This window comes from Gavia stellata, chromosome 14 (assembly GCF_030936135.1).
Source record: "Gavia stellata isolate bGavSte3 chromosome 14, bGavSte3.hap2, whole genome shotgun sequence".
NCBI classification, from domain to species: Eukaryota; Metazoa; Chordata; class Aves; order Gaviiformes; family Gaviidae; genus Gavia; species Gavia stellata.
In genome coordinates this window covers 17,006,668-17,019,732 of record NC_082607.1, presented here as the reverse complement: position 1 = coordinate 17,019,732, position 13,065 = coordinate 17,006,668, and the positions used below count along the sequence as shown (strand labels likewise).

Sequence of the window (13,065 nt, the reverse complement as noted above, 5' to 3'; positions counted from 1 at the left end):
ATCTGAACGATGCTTTCCCCTTTGCCTTTTCACTTCTTTCTTTTCATCTCTATTTTCTAATGACATTAACGGCCATTAGACTCTGAAATGTAATTTGCCCAGAATACAGACCTCCCATTGTACATGGCTTTCTGCTTGCCAGACGATCCCTTTGGAGCATGAGATCTGCTTTCATCTGCTACAATTTCACCCCTGTTAACGTTTGGAAGCTGAAAGGCCAAGCCATATTAATATTCAACAGAACATTTCAACTGTCTTTTTCTGCAATAGGGGAAACTGGCCTTGGTAAGTCCACCCTCATGGACACACTTTTCAACACCAAGTTTGAAGGTGACCCAGCATCTCACTCACAGCCCGGGGTCCAGCTGAAATCCAATACCTACGACCTGCAGGAGAGCAATGTCAACCTCAAACTGACTGTTGTGAGCACAGTGGGCTTTGGGGATCAGATCAACAAAGAGGACAGGTGAGTGAAGGGGAAGAGAGGCTGTATTGTGACCTGGTTTTCTCATTCAGGGTCTCTCCGTGTGCCCCAGTTGGGCCAGACTGTGCTGTAAAGTTTTCCTCCTTCCTTCTTATGGGTTGTCCGTGTCACCTCTTTGGGATGGGACAGGTAGAAGAGAGGACAGAGGCTGTGGTATGTCAGCACTGTTCCAGCTATCAAAGCAGCTTTTCTCATGCTGTCAGAGCAATATCTGCCCTGCTGGCAGCCTTCTGCAAATTCATCTGGTGGGGAGAGTGGATTGCTCCAGGGCATCTGTGCTTGTTTCCTTGTGCTGTGCTGACTGCAAGTTGCTGACCAAACGACTAGAGTGGTCTAGTGACCGCTTTGCTCAACAGCCACTTCTGGCAGGGCTCTTCCATGTTGCCAAAGGAAGCATGATAAATGTGCGGTGAGATACCCTGGGGAAGTATCTGTGGCAGCTCACGGCCCAGCATGGCTGGAGCATGGCAGTTAAGGGGTGTGCGATTCCACCAGACTGTCTTCAAGGTGCATCTTCACAGAGGCATTGTAGATGGGATTTGCTTTGTTGCGGGTCTTTTAGATTTTCTTTTTAGTTTTGTTTAAGATGCACTGATGTCCTTTACATTGTGAGTCTGACAGGCTCTGGATTTCAGATGGCCTTGCAAGGGAGTTGCAGGGATTTCCTGCCCCCCAGAGCACTGGGCAAAGGCAGTACTGAATGGAGATGTGTCTTCCGCCTGCAGGACTCGGGGCTGTGAGAGCAGCAAGCCGTTTGCTCCCTGAGTGCAAGCAAGGGTTACACACTCTGCTGCAAATGAGTCTTTATCCTTATTTTTAAAAGTCTCTCACCCTCCCATTTCAAAGTATGAGAGTCCACTTGCCCTGGAGAGGATGGTGCGTCTCCTGTCCTCTGCTGAATCTCCAGTACTGTGTTTTGTCAAACAGGCTGCTAGAGTCTGATGTAGGACCATATCTCCTTGTCAGTAGTGCAACTTTTAAATTTCTTACAGGTGGGGAGGAAGGGAGGTTGAGAGAATTGGTCTTGGGAAGAGAAATCTAACAAGCAGCCTGTTTCTTAAAAGCAAGCAAAGGAGCACTGTCTGTTTACCTCTCTGACTGTGAGATGTATAGCTCTTTCTTTTTTTTTTTTTTATACCAAAGCTATAAGCCCATTGTTGAGTTCATTGATGCTCAGTTTGAAGCCTACTTGCAAGAAGAACTGAAGATAAAAAGGGTCTTGCACAACTACCATGACACCCGGATCCACGCTTGCTTGTACTTCATTGCTCCGACAGGCCACTCGCTGAAATCCCTGGACTTGGTAACAATGAAGAAGCTTGACAGCAAGGTAGGCGCTTTTAACTCTTACTAGGCAGGTTCGCCAAGAGCATGGCGGAAAGGCTGCTGCTTTTCCAGGGCACATCTCCACACTTTGAATAGCCCTTATGCTGGTGGAGATGACTGGTTTGGCAGATAAATCCTGTAGATTTATTGAGCACTTGTAAGTTTTTGTAAGTTGTATTGCAGACTTGGAAAAACTCCCTGGAGCAAAGCTGAGGACTTCTTACCACTCTGTTCCTTTCTAGGTGAACATCATTCCCATCATTGCCAAATCTGATGCCATTTCCAAGAGTGAGCTGACCAAATTTAAAATTAAAATCACAAGCGAACTGGTCAGTAACGGGGTTCAGATCTACCAGTTCCCAACAGACGATGAATCAGTGGCGGAGATAAATGGGACAATGAATGTAAGTGACTTGGCGCTTCCTCCTCTCCCAGAACAGCACTGTCATTGTAGGGGTTGGTGTCCCATACTGGGGTGCTTCTTAAATCCACTTTCCCTTTTATTTTGTGTCTTAAAACCAGAGGAATTCACAGGGATCCCATCCTTGTAGTGTCATCCTAGGCTAGCAGAGCCTTGTGGTAGGCTGCTGCCTCTCTGGTGGGCTTTTCTAGTCAGAAAACAGATGGTCCTGAAATGCATTCCTTGTCCTAATGCATATCTGTTGGAAACACGTAGGGAGTCAGACAGATGGTGAGGGCTGGCTGTGCAGGGCAAGGGCAGTGCTGGGTTATGAATTAATCAGACGGGTATTATCCATCTGATGTGAGGGGCACGCTGTCTACAGACATGCGCCTCTCTGCTCCTTGCCCTGCATTTTTCACATCAGTTTTGCTGTCCTGGGCTGGTGTTTCCTGCAAAGCCCTGCCTCCGTGGGTGTCTCCTCGTGCCTGTGGCTGTCCTTGCAGCAGAGCCCCTTCAGCTGGCCAGCTCTGGGACTCCTGTCTGCACTGAGTTGCTGTTTTATTACTGATCAAGTTACTTAGCTGGGTCCTTGGTCTGGTTTGGCCTTTTGGCTCTGGTGCTGTTGGCCGGAACGGGTGCACAGAGGGATACAATGAGGCTGGTTAGAGCAGTGGCTTCCCTTGAGCTACATCCAAGTGCTGATGTCAGAAGTAGAACACAAGGGTGGGACCAGAGGCCCATCCAGCCCAGTGGCCCTTCCCTTCCCTAAACATCTGCTTTTGGTCACTTTTGGAGTATATAAGAAGAGAGGGAATGTGTACAATGCTTCACTTCCCCCAAATACTTCCCTAGCCTCTAACCACATTCAGCTCAAAGTTTTCTCTAGATTTCTGTCCCACGCATCACCTGATGCCCCCCCACCAGTGCACTTGCAGGATCCTGTGGCAAGAAGTTACTCAGCTTAATCAGCAATGTGTGAAAAATGGTACACTAATTGGGCCAAGCGTATCTCGAGGTGCCTGCAGGTGCTCGTTCTGACTCTGGCATTCCCAGCATCGTGGGTGTCTCTCTGTGGCTCCCTGAAGACAGAGCAAGCTGTCCCTTGGCCCCTCTGGCATTGCATCCTGACCAGGCTCCCATTTTCCAGAAGGCTTTTTACAGGAAAGCAAATAGGGGAAGTTGCTTGCTTAACTGCTGTTGATGAAGTACAGGTCTAGCTGACGTGCTTTTGTGTCGTCTCTTGATCTAATATTAATAGTTGTAGAGTGTTGTGGAGAGGCCTGAAAGAAACATGAAGTTTGTCCTACTGTAAGAGCTGTCAGTCGTGGTTTCCTGGTCAGAGTAGTTCTGTGATGGCATCTTTCTCGGTGCTTAGTGCTCTCGCTGTGCAGGACTACCATTACTCCTCAAAACGAAGGTGCAACATCACTCCATCCTCAAGGAACCAGAGGTGTGATGACAAAGGGAGAAGTCTTCTCCCCTTGGCCCTTCTGAGCGTGGAGGTAAACCGCTGCTCAACTTTCCTTTCAGCCATTTACATTGTCTCCTGGGAGCGAATTGCTGTCTCGGATCGTAGACATTCCGCATTGTGTCAGCTACTCCACAGAGAGATCAACTCTTTAAATCCTCCATTAAACTGATGTAAATCATAATTACCAGGTTTATGGGGACTAAGCAGGCCAGAATCTGAATCTGATCAAGGCAATTTTGCAGGCCTGGGAAACTTGTATCCAATACTGATTTTATTAGCAGATAAGACAAATCTGCTTATGCTTTAGGTCAGGAGGTGAGCTTGTGGAGGGATTGAGACCAGTAAAAGAGCTAGGATGGGTTGATTTAGGTTTGTGACTTAAATTGCCAATTTTAGTCATGTTTAAAATTGAGGAATGGGAAAGTTTGATTTAAATCAGTTGCCTTAACCTTTGTGTTTGTACTTCTCTACAGAAAACTTTATTATCTTTGCCTTTTACAGGTCAACATCTTTGAAAGGTTATAAATGCAGTCTTCATGCTTAAGTAGTGCTTCTTGCTGACCAGTAATTTCTCTGGATCAGTAACATTATTTTTTTTCTTTTTTAGTTACAGAGAAAATTGAGACTGGTTTTTTGATTACTTAATGTTTTGCTTATAACCTGCATTAGTTGTCTTTTGCATGAAAAGTAAAATTAAGCTTTAAAATACGCAAACTCACTATTTCGTGTGCATTTTATTTTATTATATCCACTTGTGCTGAATGCATTAGGAATTTTTTCCCAGAGTATTTTGCATTCCACATTGGCTTACTAAACAGAGAAAATATTGCCTGATATGGCAGGAGTTGATTAACTGAAGGATTTCAAATCTGTGCCATCAGGAGCAGAAACAAAAGTATTTAACCATGAACAAAGGCGTCAAGTGAGGTATTTAGAAAATAATCGGATTAAGCAAATCTTCAGAACAAGATGCCTGATTTTCCTGGAAACTGATTTGGTCTTTTTGAGAATCCCATCAAGCATATATTTACAAGTTCAGAGAAAACACTGTCCAAAATTCTTTAGGTCTCTTCCCAACTGGATTTTATTCTTAAATCAAATAAGAAAAACAAGCTCTCCCATTCTTTCAACTCCCTGTTGGCTTTTCCATTTTGAATGAATTAGTCTAATTACTGAAGAAAATATTCTCCCTACACCTGCTAGTTAAGTGAAACCACATGCAGCTACATGAGCTGTCACACATGGTGTGAGCTGGAACTTCCTTGCTGATGGAAGAAGGAAATCACCGGCACTTTCTCCCTGGCAAAGACAGCAGCCGAACTGTTGGTACCAGTGGAGGAAGAGACTCTGCTGTTGAGGGTAACTGGGCCCATGGAAGGCTGAGGTTCAGGCTGTGCCTGTGTGGCCATAGCATGGTGTTTCTGCCCCTGTCTCAAGTTCCTCCGCTTGCTCCCATCCCTTGCTTTATGCCTTGGAAATCCCCTTATTTCAGTGTCCCAGAGATCTGGATACAAAGCAAATAAAAAGCATTTGAAGCTGTGGGAGAAGCCGACCATGGGATGCTCCTTATGGACAGTCTGAAGAAGCCAACAGGGAGGTCTGGGAGCTCTCACCCAGACGTGACAGGATGGGAAGAGGAGAGAAGTGTGCAGCTCTGGTGGGCAGCTCTGGTGGGCTGTGGAGGAGAGGGTCACCAGTGGGGAGCACATTGCCTCTAGCAAATGTTCACCTGATCCTGTGTCCTGGAGAGGGAGTGGCTGGCCTGAAACCTCAGGCGCCACAGAACTGTGATGGCTTTTCCTCTGGAAATAGCACTGTGTAGGCCTGCAGAGGAGTCTGTAGCCTTTGTGGCTGTAGTATCTGGGGTGTTTCAGAGTTTCTAGCAGTTGGACACAGGTACAGACCAGTTCCAGCACGTCCCGTGGTGAGGAGCCTGACCTGCAGTAGGTGAAGAGCCCACCCAGTGCCTGGCAGTAGCCAGCATGTCCCTGCAATGTGATGTCTCCAGTTCTTTCCAGAGCAGCCGAAGGTGGTGTGTGGCCTTTGCTCTGCCCTGGGGTCTCTGCTTGCCTTCTCCCCCATCAGGCTGCCTGACGGTGGCTGCACAATAGGACGCCGTGGGACATGCAAGGCCTGTTTGCAGCCAATGGAGAGGCAAGAGACCTGGTCCACAGGGACCACTGACAATTCTTCTTGACCCCAGGTGCAGAAGTGTTTGTGGATAGTGCTGCTGCTTGTGTGCGGTCTGTCTTGAAAGCAGGAAAAACTACAGCCTTTTAGAAATGAGGCAGCAAATTGTTCCTTTGAAAGCTGGCTAGGAGCGTCTCCCTCATGTTGCGGTATGGAGGCTGTTCAGTTCAGACAGCTTTGTTTCCTTCCCCTCCAGTGTTTTGTATCCCCTGCCCTTTGCGATTAGACAGCCTTCTGCTGAAAATCAGATTCCTTCAACCTGGGAGACCACTTTCCTTTTTCTGCTGCTTGGCCTCTCCTGCAGGGAACTTGCCCTGCGTAGAGCAAGCACAGCTCCATGCTGGCCTGTGTCCCTCCAGGCGCTGGCGTGTCAGCGTGATTGCAAAGGTAACTCGGCAAGGAGAGTGACCCAGGAGGCCCCAGTGCACAGAGCCTCTGCATGGCCCAGGATGGCCCTATCGGACTGACCACCAGCCCCACTTACTCTGCGTGTGTCCCATGTGAGAGCTGGGAGGCCAAGGAATAAAAGCTGAAGAGCCCATCTTTGTGAGTGCTTGCAGGCAGTTTTGCTGTATTTGCAGTTTGACTGTATGAGCCACGCTCTGAAAGCAGAAAACATAATCTCTGAAATCTTTTGATTGTGCCAGCTGTTGTGAACTTGTCCAAGTTTTCAGATAACCTGTGGAATTAAAACTTTACTACCTGCTCTCGAGAGCAATCCAGGGTCACTGATTTTCCATGTAGTTGGCTTCCTGAGGCCCTTTTAATTGCTCAGAACTCAGCGCACTTTAAAAGCTCTAGCTAACAAATGTCACTGCACAAAACTCAGCAGAAGGGGTGGGTGCAGGGAGCTGGCAACTTTATTTTTAAGTGCTGAAACCTTGCACTTGACTTCTTTGCAGCTTGGCAGAATGCAATATAGTTCCCAGGAGCTAAGCGGAGGTGGGGAAATATCTCACTTATTGCACAACGGATAGATGCAGCAAAGTACAATAGCAGTGTCTGGGGACTTTGCTTGGCTGCCTGAGTTGGGGGAATGAGGGGAGTGTAAGGTGAGGTCTTCTGAGCCTAGAGAGGTGTCCGGAGTGTTTCTGTTCCAAATCTGCTGAGCTTGCACTGGGCAAGTCTCTTACTTTTTGCCTTCTGCAGAGAGACTATCTTCTTTACTAAGAACTGACTATTTTTTGTTTCTGAGTTTTTGAAAAGCAAATCCCTCTTGTTCTTAGTCAGCCTCCAGGTACTTGTAACAACTGTACTCTGTGGAGTGTGTGTCTCAGCTTGAAGAGTGTAAAAAGGCACAGTTGAGCTAGCGGTACAGCTCTGCTCTGCTGTCCCCAGGATCCCTCCTCAAGGGTGTGATCCCTGGATTTGGCCTCCTTTGTCCTCTAGCTATGCAGCCATCTAGCAGTGGCTGCACATAGCATCAACATAATGAGGATTTTATAAAGCCATTGGCACTCCTTTGGGTTTCTCAGAACCAGTTTGGTAAAGGAGTTCTGCGGGATTTGAGAGAGGGGGTGCTGAGGTTGAGCCCCAACACAGCTGCAGGAAGTGTGAAGCCCTATGGAGTGTTAGCCTGGGGCAGGCTCAGCACAGCCCCAGGGAATGCAGAGTCCTTCCCAGCTTAGCCTGGGTCAGACCTCAGGGCACACATGGATGCGAAGGCTGACCCAGAGCAGGGATGTGTTCAGCCCTTCCTCACCAGGGCTGAAGCAAGTGGGGAGGAAAGAGCTGTTACTCTGGGCATGAAGGAGGGACTTCAGTCTCATGGTCTGACAGAGCAAGTTGTCTTGTGCTCCAGTGTGAGCTGATGGAGTGGTGGTGGGATAAAATCAAGAAGGCTCCAAGACCTGTTTTATTGCTTCTGTGCTTGTGCAGATGTTCTCCTCAGCCACGGCAAGCCCCTGGGACAGCACTGCAGTCAGCACCGCAGCACATTGTTCAAGCTGTCATTCTGATGCTAGTCTTGCACTGGCTCATCTCACCTGAGACCCTGTGGCTGGGAGGATCAGCCAGGTAGAGGATATAGAGTGGTAGTACTAACAAGGTTTCCAAAAAGGACCCTCCCTTCTCCCCCTTGTCTTGGGCTAGTGGCCAGTGACTAGACTAGACTAGACAGAGATTAGCGTGTGCATAATGACTGTCTTGCTCAGTGGCTGTGCTAATCTCTGTGTGCTAGCAAGTCAGCCAGAGTTGAGAGGGACTAACATGGGTGTCATTAAATGTCTTCCAGGCCCACTTGCCGTTTGCAGTGATTGGAAGCACAGAGGAGCTGAAAATAGGAAACAAAATGATGAAAGCTCGTCAGTACCCCTGGGGCACAGTGCAGGGTAAGTTGAGCCCTGGGATTTTCATGGTATGGATGGTGACACTTCGGCCAGGAGGCAGTGGGCTCTCATAAGAGGAGCAAGGGCCTGCTGGACTTTAATAGCTCACTGGGAATTATCCTTTGCTAAATCCTTGTGTCAGGCCTATAGTGATAGTTTTCTCTGCTCGGAGGGGCTGTTAAACCTGTTGGAGGAGTAGACAGGTGGGGAATGTGGGAAAAGACCATTGTTTCTGCTCCCATCTTACTCCTTATCATGTCTTCTTACAGTGGAGAATGAAGCTCACTGCGACTTTGTGAAACTGCGGGAGATGCTGATCCGCGTGAACATGGAAGACCTTCGTGAACAGACCCACACACGCCACTATGAGCTGTACCGGCGATGTAAACTGGAAGAGATGGGTTTCAAGGACACCGATCCAGACAGCAAACCCTTCAGGTGGGATCCCTGGAGGAGACAGGAGAGCTCGAGAGAGGCATTGTTGGATGCACTGCACGTGTGTGTGTATGTGTTTGTCCTTGAGAGAGCATGTAAAGAACTAATGCAGCAAGAAAACCTGCCAGGTCAGATAAATCCAGACTTCAGCAAAGGTGCTGGCTGAGTGAGGGAAGGTGAAATCACAGACAGTGTGTGCAGGATTGACTGCGAAACTGCAAGTACAGGAGTAGAAATGTCTGTGCTGCAGAAATAACAACAGTGTCGCTCTAAACTAGTGTTTGTTGCCAGTTTGTGTCTTTGAATTGCCCAAGATTCAACATAAAGAAAAGTGCAATAGCTTACAGACCCCAGAAATGGTTGAATAAAGAAGACCTTAGGCACATGCGGGTGGGTGAGTAGCAAATGTGCTGTGGGCAAGCAATATTCACGGTGAGGGCCTGATTTCAGAGGCTCAGAGGAAACAAGAGTTTGTCCCAAGTCGTATCACTGGACTTTCCTTTCTTTTTAGCTTACAAGAAACTTATGAAGCCAAAAGAAATGAGTTTCTGGGGGAACTGCAGAAAAAGGAAGAGGCAATGAGGCAAATGTTTGTCCAGAGGGTCAAGGAAAAAGAAGCGGAGCTGAAGGAGGCTGAAAAAGAGGTGAAGACTGCAGTACTTGTCTCTTCATGGTTGTGAGTGATAGATCGACTCCCAAGTAGGTAGTTGCTGCCAAAGCACTTTCTGCAGAGTGTGGTTTAGGACTTTGTTATCAAAAAGTCTAAAGTTTAACTTGAGGTCATGGGGACATTAAGGTGTTCATCCTGTAGGACAAAACTAGATACAGTGCTTGTAGTGTACAATTTACTGCATTATGAAAGTGCCATAGTCTTGATTCTGATGGAGAGTTGCAGTATGGCAAAATTCAAGGAGGGAAACAGCCCCTGATATAAGCCCTGATATAAAACTTCCTTAGCGTTGTGAAAAATCCATTAATTTACTGACCTTTAAAGAGGAATAAGGCGGAGATCCCTGGAAAGGGATTAATTTTTTTTTATGATTATATTCTCCCAATCTTCTATTGTTAGTCTGTGCAATGGTGCATCACTAGAACACTGCCTGGTTTGTAAGCTGTTGTGGAAGGAGACTGTTCCCTGCCCTTTGTCTACGCAGTGTCAGCTCGGGGGGCTAGAAATGATGTAGAGACCAATGGAAACTTGCAGGTTCGATCTCATGGGATCCTTCCATCTTCCTCTTTTCCTGTGAACAGAATATCTGGTAGTGCTGGGTCCTACTCACCTCTCTCCTTTCCCTCTAGCTGCACGAAAAGTTTGATCGCCTGAAGAAGTTACATCAGGATGAAAAAAAGAAGCTAGAGGATAAGAAGAAGTCTCTGGATGATGAAGTAAATGCATTTAAACAAAGGAAGACAGCAGCTGAATTGCTCCAATCCCAGGCTCAGCAGGCTGGAGGATCGCAAACTCTTAAAAGAGATAAAGAAAGAAAAAAGTAAGTTGCTAATCCAGTGGTATTTGCTTTTTGGAAATGGTTCTCTTTTACTATTTTTCTGGGTGTTCATATCTCTCTCCCAACCTAGCCAGTCCTTATAAGGGGAAGATTTGCAGCCAGATTTAATCCCTAGTAAGGCTGAGCACTAGCTGGAAGGATTTTACCTTCAGCTGTCATCCAGAAGAGCACGGAGCAGTGCTAACCTCCCTCATTGCTTGCTGACAGCATGGGAGAGGATGAACTTGGTTTTATTTGCCGAGATTCCCTGCGCCTCCCTTGGTCTGTCAGTGCCTGTAATGAAGTGGAACGATATTGGCTGCCAAGGCTAGGGTGTGGGTAGCAGAGATGTCCTGCTACTCCCAGAGAGGAGCATGTCCTGTCTCAGGGTCTTATTTGTCTAGGTTGGGAAAAACCTTATACTGTGGAAATTATTCAGGGAGACTAACAGTCTTTAATTCTGGAATCTGCAAAATGTAAGGCTGCAAAATGAGGGGACAGGTCGTAGCTCCTTGTTAGTGCTAGTACCCTCTTCAGCCCTAAATCAGCCTTTTGCCCTCCACAGAAAGAGTGAGAGATACTGCAGGGCTTTAGCAGGGGTTCCCCATGCCAGGGACTGGTGTGACAGGATCCAGCCCCTTGTCAGGGTCCTGTCATCTGGTCTGTCTGCAGTGCCCATGCCAGGCTCCTAATGCTCTGCAGTTGGTCAAGAGCAACCAGCTGTACAGCTGAAATAGTCCTCCCGGTTCACCTAGCAATGACCAGTTCCTTTTCTTCTCACTGTGGTATGTTTCCCAAAACGGAGTGCTGTGCCGCCTTAGCATGCGCACAAAGAGCAGTATGCAGATAAACAAGGGTCTGTTTTCTATACCACTGCCATAATCCCCTCTCTGCACATCCCTGGGGAAAATGCAGCATAAATCTTGCCTGCGCTACACAATCTTAAGTACTTGGAGAAGTGCTGTTAATATGAACAATATGGCACATGCCCAAGGAGCTGACAGGACTGTTTGTCAGGGAAAATAGTCCTTGACTGTTGAGCTTGGAATCAAATGAGACAGGAGAGGAAAAATCCAATAACCAGAATGAGATCCTGGTTTAGTCTTTTTAGTTTTGAGCTGGAGCTCCTTCAATGTCAACATTCTTTTGCGATGAGCAATTAGTGCTCCTGCCCTTTTCTCGCTTGTCCGTTCCTTTTTCCACTGCGTATTTTGATTTGCTCTCTTGAATTACCTTCAGGGGGTTTTAATATCTTTTCATACTGAGGAGCCTGAGACTGACTGGGGACAGACTTCTCTCCCCAGCCTGGACTGTGTGAGGAATACTCAACTGAGTTCTTTCATGCTTAGAGCCCTCAGACATCTGCACACTGAGGACTGCAGACTTCAGCCCTGAGATCAGTCAGGGTCAGGAATGCAGAAAAGGGAGACGACATGCCCTGTGGTATGAGCAATTAGTCGCTGTGGCCCAAGTCACACTCTTGTTCCTAGAATCAGTTCTGATCTCAGAAGAGCTCCTTGACACCAAGCACATTAACATGGAAAAGCATTGGTACCGTCCTTGTCAGTTAAGGACACAGAAAGGCACAGAAAACTCCATGAAAGTGATAGGTCAATGCTAGAGTAAGGCTTGGGAAGATACTGGGAGGCCTCTCTCTCCACCAGGAAAACAGCTGTGTTAGAAATGGTGCTGCTTTCTTTACTCTGTAACTTCTCCAGTTGTCCTTAGTAATTCATTTCAGTATTTAGAACATAAATATCTCTAACAATCCATGAATTTCACAAGCTGTAGCTTAATTTGTATCTTGTTTACTAGTGGCTGGCAGTACACTAGCCAGGTGACTTTTCTAAACCCAAGCTCTGTAATTTGCACTAATCATGACTTGGTTTCTTTTTTTTTTTTTTTTTTTTTGTTATTGTTACATCATTATCATCACTAGTAGCTCTTACATGTATGCTGTTTTACAGTTAGCTGCTGTTTGGCTGCATGGTGCATGAGGCACATTGTCCTGGTAAGCGTCATTAACTAATATAGACCTCACAGTGGGATCAGTTAACAGTTCCTAAAAAAGCAGACCCTGTGCAAGTCCAGAAGCCTATAAGTATTATCTCTGTCCTCCTCTGCTTTCACCCTTACTATACGAGCTCTACCAGTCTCTCTCTACAAATGCAGTTGTAGAAGAAGGATGCAGTGAAGTTTGTCTTTAAAGATTCTGCAGAGTAAAATGCAGAGAGACTCAGTATTAGGACATGAAACGTAGAAAAATAAGGATTAGGTTCTCTTCCTTTTAAACCTTCCCAGCACTTTGTTGGCTCCATTTTCTTTATTCTATCTCCCTTAGAAATAAATTATATTATTTAATCACATAGGCCATGTTGATACTATGGCAACAATTGCTATGGAGATGTGGTGCTAATGATAGAACCCAGCTAGCCATGAAAACGTCTTTTCCCTTTCTCCTCCTTCCCTCCCATCCCTCCAAGTTGTCGTGTTAACTTGTAGTTACAGTGCAGGTGAAAGTAGATGCAAGACTAGTTTCTATCCCCACCCTTCACATACTAACAGATGGTAAAATCTGCCAAACCTAGAGCTTTCCTTTGTCCCAAAGCACCAGAGAATCACCAAACTATGTGTGTGTACGAGTGTGTGTGTGTATTGTATGCATGAGGGGGTGTTAAAGAAGCTACTGCTCAGTAACCAAACCATTATTCACCTGCTGACCGATTATAGTTGGTTGTCCAAAACCGCAAGAGGTGGTGGGCTGAGCATTTAGCAGATAATGAAGGCTCTGAAGATAGACTGAGAGACTTTATGACATTTTTAATAATCAAGTGGGTTGCCCATGGATTGGATGTTCAGTTGTAGCAGGCAGACACAGACCCACGCTCCGGGGAGCCATGCCAAGTGTGCCCATGGTTAGAGTAAGGCTAGTGGTAGAAAAG

General features: G+C 46.6%; 1 protein-coding gene across 7 annotated transcripts in view; it reads left to right on the top strand.

Annotated features, from left to right (window-relative positions):
- SEPTIN6 (septin 6) overlaps positions 1-13,065 on the top strand; it is a 31,991-nt gene that overhangs the window by 14,176 nt on the left and 4,750 nt on the right. For 6 of the 7 annotated variants that reach the window (XM_059824639.1, XM_059824637.1, XM_059824640.1 and 3 more), the window contains exons 3-9: positions 271-466; positions 1,628-1,814; positions 2,053-2,214; positions 8,108-8,204; positions 8,471-8,639; positions 9,148-9,280; positions 9,936-10,126. In XM_059824639.1, coding sequence (XP_059680622.1) covers positions 271-466; positions 1,628-1,814; positions 2,053-2,214; positions 8,108-8,204; positions 8,471-8,639; positions 9,148-9,280; positions 9,936-10,126 — 1,135 coding nt within the window. Of the gene's footprint in view, positions 1-270; positions 467-1,627; positions 1,815-2,052; positions 2,215-8,107; positions 8,205-8,470; positions 8,640-9,147; positions 9,281-9,935; positions 10,127-12,090; positions 12,247-13,065 lie in introns of those variants that run through there. The other variant, XM_059824641.1, reaches the window with a different exon arrangement.